The following is a 13,349-nucleotide window of genomic DNA, read 5'->3' as shown; positions in this document are numbered from 1 at the left end:
ACACGCACACACTCCAACCCTGGCAATCCATTATGCCCAACAAGGTCAGTGGGGTGGCACGGACACCACCCGTCCACAACCGAGTCATGTAGATGGTCTCTAAGTGTAGACCCAGAAAGCCAACCTGCTGACCGGGTATGGGAGGGCTCTTCTCCCAGTTTATCAGGAACCCAAAGTCTATGAGGTATGCAATCATTAGCCTTGTGCAGGAGGTTGTCGAGATAAGCGAGCAGCCTCCAATTCTATCACCTCCTCGCGTGAGCAAAGTGAAGGATGATAGAACTTTATTCCTTCCTCTAATGAAGGGATCCCTGCTCCCTGTGTACAGGGAGGAACATGAAGCTGCTTGCTTTAATGCACACTTTTTATTAAATGGTTTTATTATATTTATATTATATATATATATATATATATATATATATATATATATATTATTTATTTATTTATTTTCCCCTTTTTTTTTTTACCTGTGCTGTCAGCATGCTGGGCATAAAATTCAGAGTATTTGTATGCCATTACATCTAGGACAGAGTTAGTTTGCAAGTGGAGTTCAACTTCTCAACCTGCAATTCCACTCTATATTCATTCTTTAATCATCAAGAACTGCTTGCTGTTCTGTAGACAATCTGTGGTTAGACAAGAGCACAGCGTTTTGTTACACGGAACCGCCACAATTCCCCGTCTTTGGAGAGTGATCTTACCATGTTTTGGTCTTTAAACAACTAATTAATACTCCAAGTGGGGAAAGAGGATCCTGCCCTGCAGCCACAGAGACCAGGCCCCCAGAGAAGCTGGAAGCCCAAGGAGAAACACCCACGCCTGGCCCCGAGGTGCAATAAATCAGTTCCAGAGAACACAACGAGACCCTGTACCCCGTAGGCGCACACATACAACACACCCACATGCAGGCACAAGACTCGGACCGCAGACGCCTGGCACGAACCGCAGGCCTGGAGCCAGGTCCCGTGCCCACAGACCGACACCTGACTGCCCGCCTGCAGGGCGAGCAGTCAGGGCCCCCATACCCACCACCACCCCGAGCAAGGGCGAGGCCTCCCCCACCGCAACCGGCCAGACGCCCCATCCAGCCGCAAGCCTCAAGCCCCCATCCACGTAGCCGAGTGTGCTCAGTGCAGGACACCTGGATGTCAGCCTGACCCCCGCCGACGCTCGCAGGCCACCAGATATGTGGGCCCCACATCACCTCTGGCATCCTGGGCACTGCTGCAGAGAAGCCACGCAATGGGAGCAAAGGCCGACAGCCACCTCCTGCACCCCAACCCACACCCACGACAGCTAGTGGCCTCCTAGTGGAAGGCATCCGACGGCGCTCTCCGTAGCCCCGCCGGGTCACAGCATTGCAGAAATCACCTGGCACCAGGTGCAAGCCTCCAAGACCCGAATTCAGCTGGCAGGGGGCACAAACTGTCGCCCCCTGCCAGCTGCATCCCCACACCAACACACCAGTGCCTCGCCACCCCAGATAATCACAGTGCTCAATGTATGCTGATGGCAATTGCAGTTTAAATTGCGGGGTTGCGAGTCCTCCAAGCATGTCATACCCAAATCACTTGCAACCCTCCTGTCCCGCAGACCCTGGTCTGGTGGAGTGTTGTTCGGAGTAAGATTTATGTGCGAGTGTATGTGTTCTAAGCTAATATAAGTGGTATTAAAATTGCAGTACGGACAAGAAGCACATCAGGGCAAGAATGTGACGGGCAAGATTACAGCCGCCTGCCACATCCCTCCCAACATAGCTCACACCCTGACACCCCACATCCCGCAAACCCTAGCCTGGGAGAGATAGGCGAAGCACAACCAGATCAACGCAGGGGTTCAGCAGGCCCGGCAGCGGCCATGCTGACCCCCCCATCCCCGGACCCGACCGCGGCCCAGGGCGAACCCAACCAACCTAACAACAGGTACCCAGGCAGCCTGGAGTGACGACAGGAGTTTCCCCCCATCGAAGGAGACCACATAGGGAGCCCACACCAAGCACTCCCAGCCAGGCTCAGGTCCCCGTGCAGGTCCTAGGACCAGACGGAACGTCCAGCCGTGGCACAACGGGGAATAGTGTGACCCAAGAGGGTTGATAGCTTCTTGGTGATGTTGGTCCAGAATGTTTTGATAGGTGGGCAGAGCCAGGTGGCATCTCTAGTATTAAGGAAACAATAAGAACAAAGGTCTTTATCCATTTATTCTTTATCCAAACCCATTTAGAAAATATTGTGTTAGGTGATATGTGCTCCGTGCAAAATCTTACATTGGATGAGTTGCATTTTGGAGTTGCGGGACATGGAAAAGGTGTTGCAAAGAATTTTCCACAGGTTGATATCAGTGGAAACAGCCTTTTCCAAAGTCTCTTCTCCATTCCATGGTAAGTTAAGATAAAGTGTCATCCGTTTTAAATAAAAGTTTGTATATTCTAGAAAAGTGATTTTTTTTAAATGACCAATATGAGTGAGATTTCAGTCATTGGAGGTGGTTGTAGGATGTTGTTCGTTAATTAGATTTTAACTTTTAGAGGCTGCTGTAGTTGAAGCAGTTGCAGGAAACTGTGACCACCAATATTATACCTTTGGGTTAAGGTTGGGAAGGATATAAGCAAATTGTTGTTAAAAATGTGCTCCAGATGAGTAATTCCTTGTCTTTTCCAAGACCTAAAGATTATTTGTCTGTTTTTAACCAAGAAATCTGGGTTGTACCAGATTGGCGTGAATTTGTTTGGAGATAGAGTGTGACCACTGAGGAATGGGTGATCAGATATTGATAAATCCTGACATTCTGTTTGTTCAATGTCTCACCATCCATGGCTCAATTGTTGCTCTGGTTGTAACCATTTAATTATAAATTGAAGATGGCTTGCTAATAGTAGTATCGGAAGTTTGGGGCTGCTAGGCCTCCACACTTTGTTTTTCTGTAGTGTTGCTAGTTTAATTCTCGGTTTCTTGTATTTCCAATATAATTTATCGATTATTGAGTCTAGAGCATGAAACCAATGTACTGTTGGTTGGACTGGAAATATATACAAATATATATATCTGCATATAAACAGATTTTGTGAACAGTTTCCTGTTTGTATGCCAATGATATTGCTTTGACTGCCGCAAGGGTTCAATACAAATGCTGAATAGTAAAGGGGAGAGTGGACATCTTTGTCTAGTGCCACATTGTAGAGTGAAACGCTGTGAAGTGTAATGCCATGCTTATAAGGACTCAGTGCTCACTGTGTGCGTGGGAGGTCTGGAGTCACTTGCTCAGTTGTGCGCCCGGGGCGCCACGATTGAGGGTTGTCACTTACAGCCGTAACCATAGTCCCATGGTCCCCGGCGTCAAGGGTGGAGAACACTACTCTACCCTGAGTAGATGTCACTACGGTGTGTGGGCTACCACGCACAATCTGTGCCGGAGCCCATCGCGTTGGATAAAGCAGAGAAGGAAGAGCGCTGACCATCAGTGGAAGAATTCATGACTGGATAGGAAACAATTAATAGTGGTTTATCAACATGCATAAACACACACTCCCTCTTGGTCTGAGAGGAGGAAATGGCCACCAGGGTGGATTGCGCTGCTGCGACCATGTCATTTGATGGTCGAAATGGGCGCATTGTGTGAACGCGTGAGATCTTCTCAGATTCACTCATGGTGGTCATATTCAGCCAGAGATGCCTGTGGCTGACCACTGACAACGCTGTGGAAACACCCTCATGGGGCCTGCACCTGGGATTGCCGCGGAAGCCTTCGAGACTTCCTTTACCTCGGAGGACATCAGCGACTCCCTGCTAGTGGATAAGCGGGAGAGCGAGGAACGGTAGGCCACGCACGCTGGTGGCTCCACGAGGCCGGCGGCATGCTTCGCTCCCAGACAAAGCGTCTGTCGTGGGCATTGCCTGCTACCGTCAGTCCCCGTACATACACATTTAAATGAACTGATAAATTTCAGCAGTTCAGCTGCCTGGAGTTGGATGTATACCAAAATAGCCCCTAAGGGGCGGAGCCTCCTTACATAGATCAAGATTCAAGATCAAGTCACTTTATTTATTTTATAAAAGACAAAACAGCATAAGAGGCTTTTTGGAACAGGTTTCATTTTGCAAGTATATTTAACAAAACTTATGTTAAATTGGTTACAAATACAGAAAATATCTCACAAAATTCGCTCTACCTAATAAAATACCCCATGTTTATTTTTTCACTAAACCCTTTGTATAACCACAAGGGGGCACTATAGGATTCTCTCTATATCCTCTGATTAACACAATTTTAATATGCAGGGTAATATCTCTGAATACACCCATGTCAACTGAGCTGACAGTTGAAGCTCTAATTATTAATGCTTCAATAAAATAAACCATTTTTTTTATTTTTTGATTACAATAAATACTGTTTGTCACAAATAAATACAACACTATTTGCAGATCCACACACTTTAAGTGCATATAGCTGGCCATTGGCCACAATCATGTATCTGCAGTCGATATTTTGTTGAAAACATTCATCACTGCTGGGATTGAATGATTTAACGTTGCATGCTATATCACAATTAACCCTGATAAGGCAACTATCGCGCAATAAATGGTGCTTTTGTAGCCTTAGAGACCCAAGAAACCAATCCTGCATCACCTGCATAACTGTCAGCTGTAGGCCAGCTCTAATATATAAAGCTCATTAGAGCTATACAGCTCAAATAAAAAAATAAAAAAATAAAATAAAATTAAAATTAAAATGTATATATATATATTAAAAATAATAATAAAAAAAGGCTTTTTAAACTAAATTATCTATATATAAATAAATAAAAATAAAAAGAAAGTGGGTGGTTAGGAAAATTGTGGGTGGTCCCTCCTGGGTGGAGGAAAAATAAGTTGCCTATCAATTAGCTGGGAGCACAGCACACCTGAGCACTGCGACTGTCAATTTTGGTTGCCAGATCATGTAAACACCTCCAACCACCATTTCCAAACTTTACTTTATGAAAACTCTCTAAACAGATTGGTCTACTGTTATATTATATTACATCATATAACATTACATCATATTATATTATTTTCAAGGTTCAAAGCGCAAGGTTTTAGGAAATGTTTGTTTTGCTGTACTGTCATAGTTGGTCTACTCATAGACCAGACTAGAAAATAAGTATCCAGGCATAATTACCAGAGAAGTAGTTGTGTAATCACCGGGTGTCATGACATTTCACTGCATATATGTATGACCATATGTGTATGTATGAGACAAATAATCACTTGAACTTGAACTATAATGCATTGTCCCTGCATGTATTATCCCAGCAATACTTTCATAAGTGGTGATGGAAATGGATAGAGGGATTATTAGTATAAATATCATCATTATATTTTATTACATTTTTTTAATTTGATTATAATATTTCCTTATCAGAGAGGGGGAAAACCGCACATCTGGCAACCCTCCTGTGCGTCAGCTCTTTTAAAAGGTGACTCAATCCAGTGGCTTCAGTTTTGATTTTTTTTTTTCTTTTCTTCCCACCTTTTACTCTGTGATTGACCTTATGGAGCCTGCGTTAGCCGGGGAGGTGGGAGCAGGGGCTGCGGGAGTCCATCTGAAGGACCAGCTCTCAGAGAAATGTCAGAAACTGTTCCTGGAGTTCCTCGAGGAGTGAGTATTTCCATCGCTAGAAAGAGATGGACATCAAGTCTCATTTACACTGCATTCCGCCTCATGTTTCAAGTCCGTTAAAGGTTGGGATGGCAGTTATGGCTAAGCTGTGGCTGGAAGATATATTGATATTGTGTGACAAGACAAGATATGGTCTGTAATAAAATAAAAAATACACTGTTGCTTTACCAACCCAGGTTTCAGGGCCCGTCGGGCGAGGTATTGTACCTCCAGGATGCTGAGGAGCTGATCCGACCTGAGAGGAACACCCTGACTGTGAGCTTCACCAACATTGAACATTTTAACCAGCAACTGGCAACCACTGTCCAGGAGGAATACTACAGGTAAATGAGTAAGCTGTTATTAGTCTATTTGAACAGTTTGACGGGTCTGGTTTTGTCTTTCAATATCTAGCCTATCAAAGACGTGTTGAGTGAAACTTTCTGACTTGGCCCCCACCCCCCACCTCCCAGAGTGTATCCATATCTATGCCAGGCTGTACGACATTTTGCCAGAGACCATGGGACCATCCCTCCGTCCAAAGAGTTCTATGTGGCCTTTTCTGACTTCCCTTCGAGACAAAAGTATGTCACACATTTTTGTAGCTTTGTAATAAGGATCCAAGGCAATTTTAAACAACCATCATACCCCCCCCCCCCAGGATTCGAGAGCTGTCCACAGCTCGCATCGGCACCCTGCTCCGCATCAGCGGCCAGGTGGTCCGGACCCACCCGGTCCACCCCGAGCTGGTGAGCGGCACCTTCCTCTGCCTGGACTGCCAGTCGGTCATCAAGGACGTGGAGCAGCAGTTCAGGTACACCCAGCCATCCATCTGCAAGAACCCCGTGTGCTCCAATCGCAGGAGGTTCATGCTGGACCCCAACAAGTCCCGCTTCGTGGACTTTCAGAAGGTATGCACATCCGGACGATGCACAGTGGTCAATGCTGCACTGGGACAGGCCTCTGTTTGGTGCGTTTCATTTGACGTTTTAAGTTTGAGATTATTTTGATTCCAAACAAACGTATTAGTCTTGTCTTTGGATAGGAACACAGGACCCCACTATGCCGTACATTCAATTGGAATTGGCAAATGCAAACCATGGTTAAGTGATTGAAAGGAAGTGCCTTGTCACGGTCAAAATAAGTCAACATGGTTGTATACAGTAAGCTCATATACACATTTGTTTGCCAAGTGTTTGATATGTTGTTTCTGTTATTGTCTAATGCTTAGTCTACCTTCGCACTTACCTGTGCAGATGGTCCAGTCCAATTTAGGTAGGGTCAGGTATAAAAGTAAGTAATTTAATATCGCCATGAGAGAGTTGGTAGCAGAGTGCCGTGTTAACGCCAGTGGTGTTATTCAAATTCTTATATCCAGGCACTACTAAGCTCTTATTCCACACAATACTCTTCTGAACTTAGCCACACTAGCGCCCCCTTTTTATGTGACGTTCTGCCCTCCGACCAGGCACGCATCCAGGAGACTCAGGCTGAGCTGCCTCGTGGAGCCATCCCGCGCAGCGTGGAGGTGATTCTGAGGGCTGAGGCTGTGGAGATGGCCCAGGCAGGGGATCGCTGCGATTTCACCGGGACCCTCATCGTCGTACCCGACGTGGCAGCACTGGCTATGGCCGGTACGGGCAGACTTTTGGGAGAAAAAGGCTACCCTTGTTACCCTAAAACAGTTTATGGTGGAAGTAGCATCTTATGGACACATGCTCACTACAATTTATGCTAGTAATAAAAAAAAAAACTTCAGAGAAAGTTGAAGTCGTTAAACTTCTTGGGGTTTGAAAATGACATGTTGGGTAGCCTCTGTATGATGTGTTTGCGAACCCATATAGACAGGGTGGCTGATACATTGTCATGCTGTACAGTGATTTTGTTATGTAGGCTATACCGCTTTCCGATCTTTGTTACAAAAGAAGGCAACATTTGCGAAACCTTGCAGCCCAAGGTGTTGAAATCTCTAATGCGCTTACTATTAGTCCCCTGAAATAGTGTTTAAGTATGTGGAAAAGTATCAGGATGACCTACTATATCATACAAACTGGCGCTTCCCTCCACCAGCAACTCGCTCAGAAACCAGCAGCAGAGTGACCGGGAAGGAGGGCTTTGACACAGACGGGATCCAGGGGCTGAAGGCCCTGGGGGTCAGGGAGCTGTCGTACAGATTGGCCTACCTGGCCTGCCATGTGGCTCCCACCAACCCAAGGGTTAGTAGCCACACGTTCCATGGGTCTGGACAAATTAATACACCCTCTGGTTTAAATTAAACCAGAGGGTGATGTTTTAAGGTGTTTGAAAGAACACGATCCACAGAAAATGAAGTCGCCTGAAACCACTGAAAACACGGCTGAAGTTCCCCTTCCTGAGCAAAAATATTTCTTGAAATTCAGAATTGGTTCATGTTGACGGTGAATGGTGTGAAGTTTATGTCTATTCAAAAGGATTTTTTCTGCGCATATCTATCAGTTCGGAGGCAAGGAGCTCCGCCAGGAAGAGCAGACGGCCGAGAGCGTTAAGAACCAAATGACTGTCCAGGAGTGGGAGAAGGTGTTTGAAATGACCCAGGACAAGAACCTTTATCATAACCTCTGCACCAGCCTCTTCCCCACCATCCACGGTACAACTTCCGCTCCCTAAATTCTACCTCTGCATGTTAACATTCCCACTGACCCCAGAGCTTCTCCGACTCCCACGGGTGTCGCAGGTAACGACGAGATCAAGCGTGGCATCCTGCTGATGCTGTTCGGCGGCGTCGCCAAGACGACCATGGAGGGCACGTCTCTCAGGGGGGACGTCAACGTGTGCATCGTCGGGGACCCCAGCACCTCGAAGAGCCAGTTCCTTAAGTACGAGCCGGTTCCCCTACCTTGAACCTGGGAAGTGGTTAGAAATGTTACTGTATGTTTGTGTGTGTTCTCCTCAGGCATGTGGAGGACTTTGCCCCTCGTGCAGTCTACACCAGTGGCAAGGCCAGCAGTGCGGCCGGTCTGACGGCCGCCGTGGTCAAAGATGAAGAGTCCCACGAGTTTGTCATCGAAGCTGGAGCCCTGATGCTGGCTGACAATGTATTAATCGGCTATTTTGTGTTTTGGAGCTATTCAATGTTTTTTCTTTCTACAGCTGCTGCACTAAAGGGGTGTTGCCAATACATGGCGTTAATTACCAGTCGCACGCAGATTTCTCTGTTTGGAATAAACTTGAGGGGGGTGGGGGGGCAAGTAGTCGAAGTGGTGGTGGTGCGGCCTTTAAATGTACAGGTACTGTATGTATGGAGGTCCGATTTTAGGTTTGCCCTCAATTAAAACACGTGAATCTCTTAGACACTTGGACCTGTAGAACACATGCTGTGCAACACTTACCGTTTAGGGTGTGTGCTGTATCGACGAGTTTGACAAAATGGATCTGAAGGACCAGGTGGCAATTCACGAAGCCATGGAGCAGCAGACCATCTCCATCACCAAAGCCGGAGTCAAGGTTTATTCATCTCTAAATGTTCACAACCTGGGCATTCAAACCCAGTAGATTAGCGGAAAGGGAAGAGTTGGTGATGTGTATGAATAAAGTTTAAAACATTTTCATCCCCTTTTTAAGGCGACCTTGAACGCTCGTACATCCATCTTGGCCGCAGCCAACCCCATTGACGGCCGCTACAACCGCTCCAAGTCCCTCAAGCAGAATGTCAACATGTCCGCGCCCATCATGTCCCGCTTCGACCTCTTCTTCATTCTTGTGGACGAGTGCAACGAGGTACGAATTGTTTTAAACTGACATGTTTTCTTACATTACTCAGTGTGTCTGTTAATTCTGGAGGCTGCTACAAAAGTCAAAGTGTGTGTGTGTGTGTGTGTGTGTGTGTGTGTGTGTGTGTGTGTGTGTGTCCTCTTCCAGGTAACGGACTATGCTATAGCTCGGCGCATCGTGGATCTCCACTGCAGGAACATAGAGTCTGTCGAGAGAGTTTACTCGACTGATGAAATCCAGAGGTATATCCTCTTTGCCAGGCAATTCCAACCCAAGGTCAGTCATTCCTGTACTGCTTTAAAAAAAGATTTACGTAATTTAATATACACTGATCAGCCACAACGTTGAAACCACTGACAAGTGAATAACATGGGGTGGGATATTTTAGGCAGCAAGCAGGAAAAATGGGCAAGTGTGAGGATCTGAGTGATTCTAAGGACCGGATCATGGGCACCAAAGGCTCATTGAGCGTGGGGAGTGAAGTCCAGCCCGTCTGGTCCGATCCCACAGAAGAGCTACTTTAGCACAAATTGCTTAAAAAGTTCATGCTGGTTATAAATAAAAGGTGTCAGAACACACAGTGCATCACAGTCTAATGAATCACATTTTCTTCTACATCATTTGAATGGCCAGAGTGAGGGTCCGATCGAGCGTCTGTGGGATGTGCTGGAATGACAAGCCCGATCCATGGGGGCCCAACTTTACAATTTACAGGACTTAAAGGATCTGCTGCTCACGTCTTGGCACCAGATACCACAGGACACCTTCAGAGGTCTTGTGGATTGCCATGCCTCGATGGGTCAGAGCTGTTTTGGCGGCACTAGGGGGAGCTACACAATATTAGTGGTTATTAGTGGTGCTTTTAATGTTGTGGATGATCAGTTTTTATATACATGCATGACACCAGTGCATTGAATGGCTTTTTCTTTAAAAAAGTGCCAGCTTTAAACAAAAAACAATCTTAAGGATTACCACTTTAAATCTGATATACCAATGCATCCAGATCACACTGGCCGCCCAGGAGTTTGTGGTGGAGCAGTACAAACGTCTGAGGCAGCGGGACAGCGGCGGAAACACCAAGTCTGCTTGGAGGATCACCGTGAGGCAGCTGGAGAGCATGCTGAGGCTGTCAGAGGCCATGGCACGCCTCTACTGCAGCGATGAGGTCACACACATACACACAGTGTAATCCCTTGCTTCTTAACATCCTTTGGTCTGGAAAAAGTCACTTTTTGATTTTTCTCGCAATGTTTTTGGAGACCCCCGGTTTATTTCTAGTGATAATTCATTGGCGTTTAGAAAAAATAAATGGCAGCAATGACTACAGTCTTTTTGAAATGCATTGATTGGGCTAGAATATTTTTTCTTGATAAAATAGCCATTTTCAACAAGAAGAAATTTCACTGTTTTGTGGGCTGTTCCAATTGTCTACACATTTCAGAAGATTCTTATCAAGAAGTCTCACTGCATTGTAAAATTTGTTTTTTGTTGCATTTGTCAAAAGTTGGCCAATTTCTGAATGCAAATTTTGCTTTTTGTGGCTAGTGACATAATGCATGACAAAAGCACTAGTTTCTCTGTAAAGCAAAGGTTCAAAGTTAATCAGTTGTACTTAAATCTCATCCTAAATACAAGGAAGTCAGCTTTTTAGCCGGCTGCCATTTTATAATGGTACAAATGACTCCTGAATGTCCGCCCTCCCCAGGTTTATCCTAAACATGTGAAGGAGGCTTTTCGTCTGCTCAACAAGTCCATCATCAGAGTCGATTCTCCCGATATCAATTTTGACCAAGAGCAAGACGACGACCAAGAGATAAACGGTGATTGGATTGACCAGAAAAACTCTTTAAAAACTGTGTAAATGTGCAATAGCTTATAATCACAAAACACCATCTAAACTGACTTAAAGGCCACCACCAGCACCTCCTTCCGTCTTCAAACTAAATGGAGGTGGATAGGACAAGTTATTACTAGGATCTACAATAATTACAGCAAAGCAGGGAGAGCAGGAGGGATTGGCTGCTTAAATAGGCCGGCCCATTAAGAAGCATGTGGCGCTATCAAGTTGTCTGATAAAACTAGTGCTGCAAGCTACGCATCATTTATTAGGACCTGAAATTGCTCTAGACTGATTTATTATTGTTTTGTAATTCTTTTTATGCCATGTAAGGCCCTTCTAGTAATAGAAATCCATCAGAGAGTTAACTGAACTGAGTAAAACAAATGGTTTCCCAAAAAAAGAGTACTGTAGCTATATAGCCATGGATGAGAAATTTGTCTCAACTATTCAGCACTGAGTACTGAAATACATTATTTATCATATTAATTCAACTTTATTCACGACCTCTTGACTTCTAACTTGTATGTAATTACAACCAAGGCCGGGCCATCAAATAATGTTTTACTGCCCAGGCAGAACAGATTGAGACTATTTCTAGTACATCGTATCTAAAGTATCTAGTTAATTTTATTTATTTTTTGTTTGTGTTTTTTTTCCCCTTCTCTGGATCACTGCATCTGTAGTTTTTCTTTTTAAATTTCCATCCTGGGACGCACTTCCAGCGAGTTAATCTAAAGCCAAATGGATCTTCCTCTCCAGAGCAGACCGACACGCCACCGCAGGGTGGAGATGCAAAACAGGGAACCAGTGGCCATGTGGCAGACATGATGGACACCGAGCAGCCGCCACTCAAGGAGAAGCCTACCGCCCCCACCCAAGCCGCCCTGAAGATGTCCTTTTCCGAGTATCGCCGGATCTCCAACCTTATAGTTCTCCATATGCAGAAGATGGAGGACAGTGAGTGAAAGTTGGTGAAATGTGAACTAGACACTTTATTTTTGCACCTTGCTTAATGGGTAGACTGCTGGTCAACATGAAGGACTTTGCAACTTCCTTCTTGGGAAAAACCAGACATCTGACAAATTCCATATAGGGTTTTCATCGTACGCATCTTGACTGAGAAAACTGACACAAGTTGTGTTTGTCAATGTCATATTTGTACTGAAATGCTCACTCTTTGTGCCATTTCTAATTGGTACCAAGTTACAGAAAGTGAGCCCAAGCAAGTTGACTCAAATGTACAAATATTTACAAAAATTGGGAAAAGTTGTCAAGTAACAATGTGACTTTAACACGGATCAAATTTACAGCACATTTTATTAACCTTATAAGGCATCAATATTAATGTACCAAATTTTTCTTCTTGAAGGCACGGGGGTCAACTGTAAGATGTATTATGTATTGTATTTTTATGAATAAACACCTCATGCTCATCTCACAGTGGATGATGAGAGTGCTCTGAAGAAGAGCGAGCTGGTAAACTGGTACCTCAAGGAAATGGAGAGTGAGATCGAAACGGAAGAGGATCTGATCAGCAAGAAGAGTCTGTTTGAGAAGGTCCTTCACCGGCTCCTTCACTATGTGAGCATTTCCGAAGTTCTGAATTTCCTCAAATAGACTGATTCAGAATCGTATTGAGCTGATGTGATGGAGTTGAGGCAGGTTGACTGGTTGGGGACCACCAGATCTCTAGAGGCCCCACTTTATTTAGTAATATAGATTTGTTTCTACAGGCTCTTGGAGGGTTAAAAATCTTGTCAAATGTTAATATTTGGGTCTTCATTTTAAGGACCATATCATAATTGAGCTGACGCAGACAGGGCTGAAGAAGGTCGGAGATGGCGAGGATCCAGTGACTGAAGAGGACCCCTTCCTGGTAGTAAATCCTAACTACATACTGGACGATTAGCTGTGCCTGTGCTTTGTCCACAGCCCCCGGTTTTGGTCTTCTGTGATCATTCTAGCATTCCACCAGTGTTGTGGTAAGGTGTAAATGTTTGTGTGAATCAAGAGATGAAAATATAATAAATATTTCCAATCAATGATTATTTTCTCAGCTTGTATGTTGACATCTCTATAGAATCCCGTCCCAAAAAAACTTGACTCTTCATTGCCTTACTTGTGG

At 45.0% G+C, this 13,349-nt stretch overlaps 1 protein-coding gene across 1 annotated transcript; it reads left to right on the top strand.

Annotated features, from left to right (window-relative positions):
• Positions 1-3,707: 3,707 nt before the first annotated feature.
• mcm6l (MCM6 minichromosome maintenance deficient 6, like) lies at positions 3,708-13,133 on the top strand (the record flags this gene model as incomplete). Its single annotated transcript, XM_080011228.1, has 19 exons — positions 3,708-3,811; positions 4,931-4,935; positions 5,544-5,634; positions 5,832-5,978; positions 6,108-6,218; positions 6,296-6,545; positions 7,103-7,268; positions 7,705-7,850; positions 8,110-8,260; positions 8,348-8,489; positions 8,567-8,708; positions 9,010-9,117; positions 9,235-9,390; positions 9,532-9,660; positions 10,388-10,549; positions 11,090-11,204; positions 11,984-12,181; positions 12,666-12,805; positions 13,014-13,133. The coding sequence occupies 19 exons, from the start codon at positions 3,708-3,710 to the stop codon at positions 13,131-13,133; spliced, it is 2,583 nt and encodes an 860-aa protein (XP_079867354.1).
• Between the last annotated feature and the right edge of the window lie 216 nt (positions 13,134-13,349).

The sequence above is a fragment of the Zeus faber genome (genome assembly GCF_960531495.2).
Source record: "Zeus faber genome assembly, chromosome: 12".
NCBI lineage: Eukaryota > Metazoa > Chordata > Actinopteri > Zeiformes > Zeidae > Zeus > Zeus faber.
The sequence above is the reverse complement of the archived record's forward strand: the minus strand, read 5'-3'. Positions and strand labels throughout refer to the sequence as shown.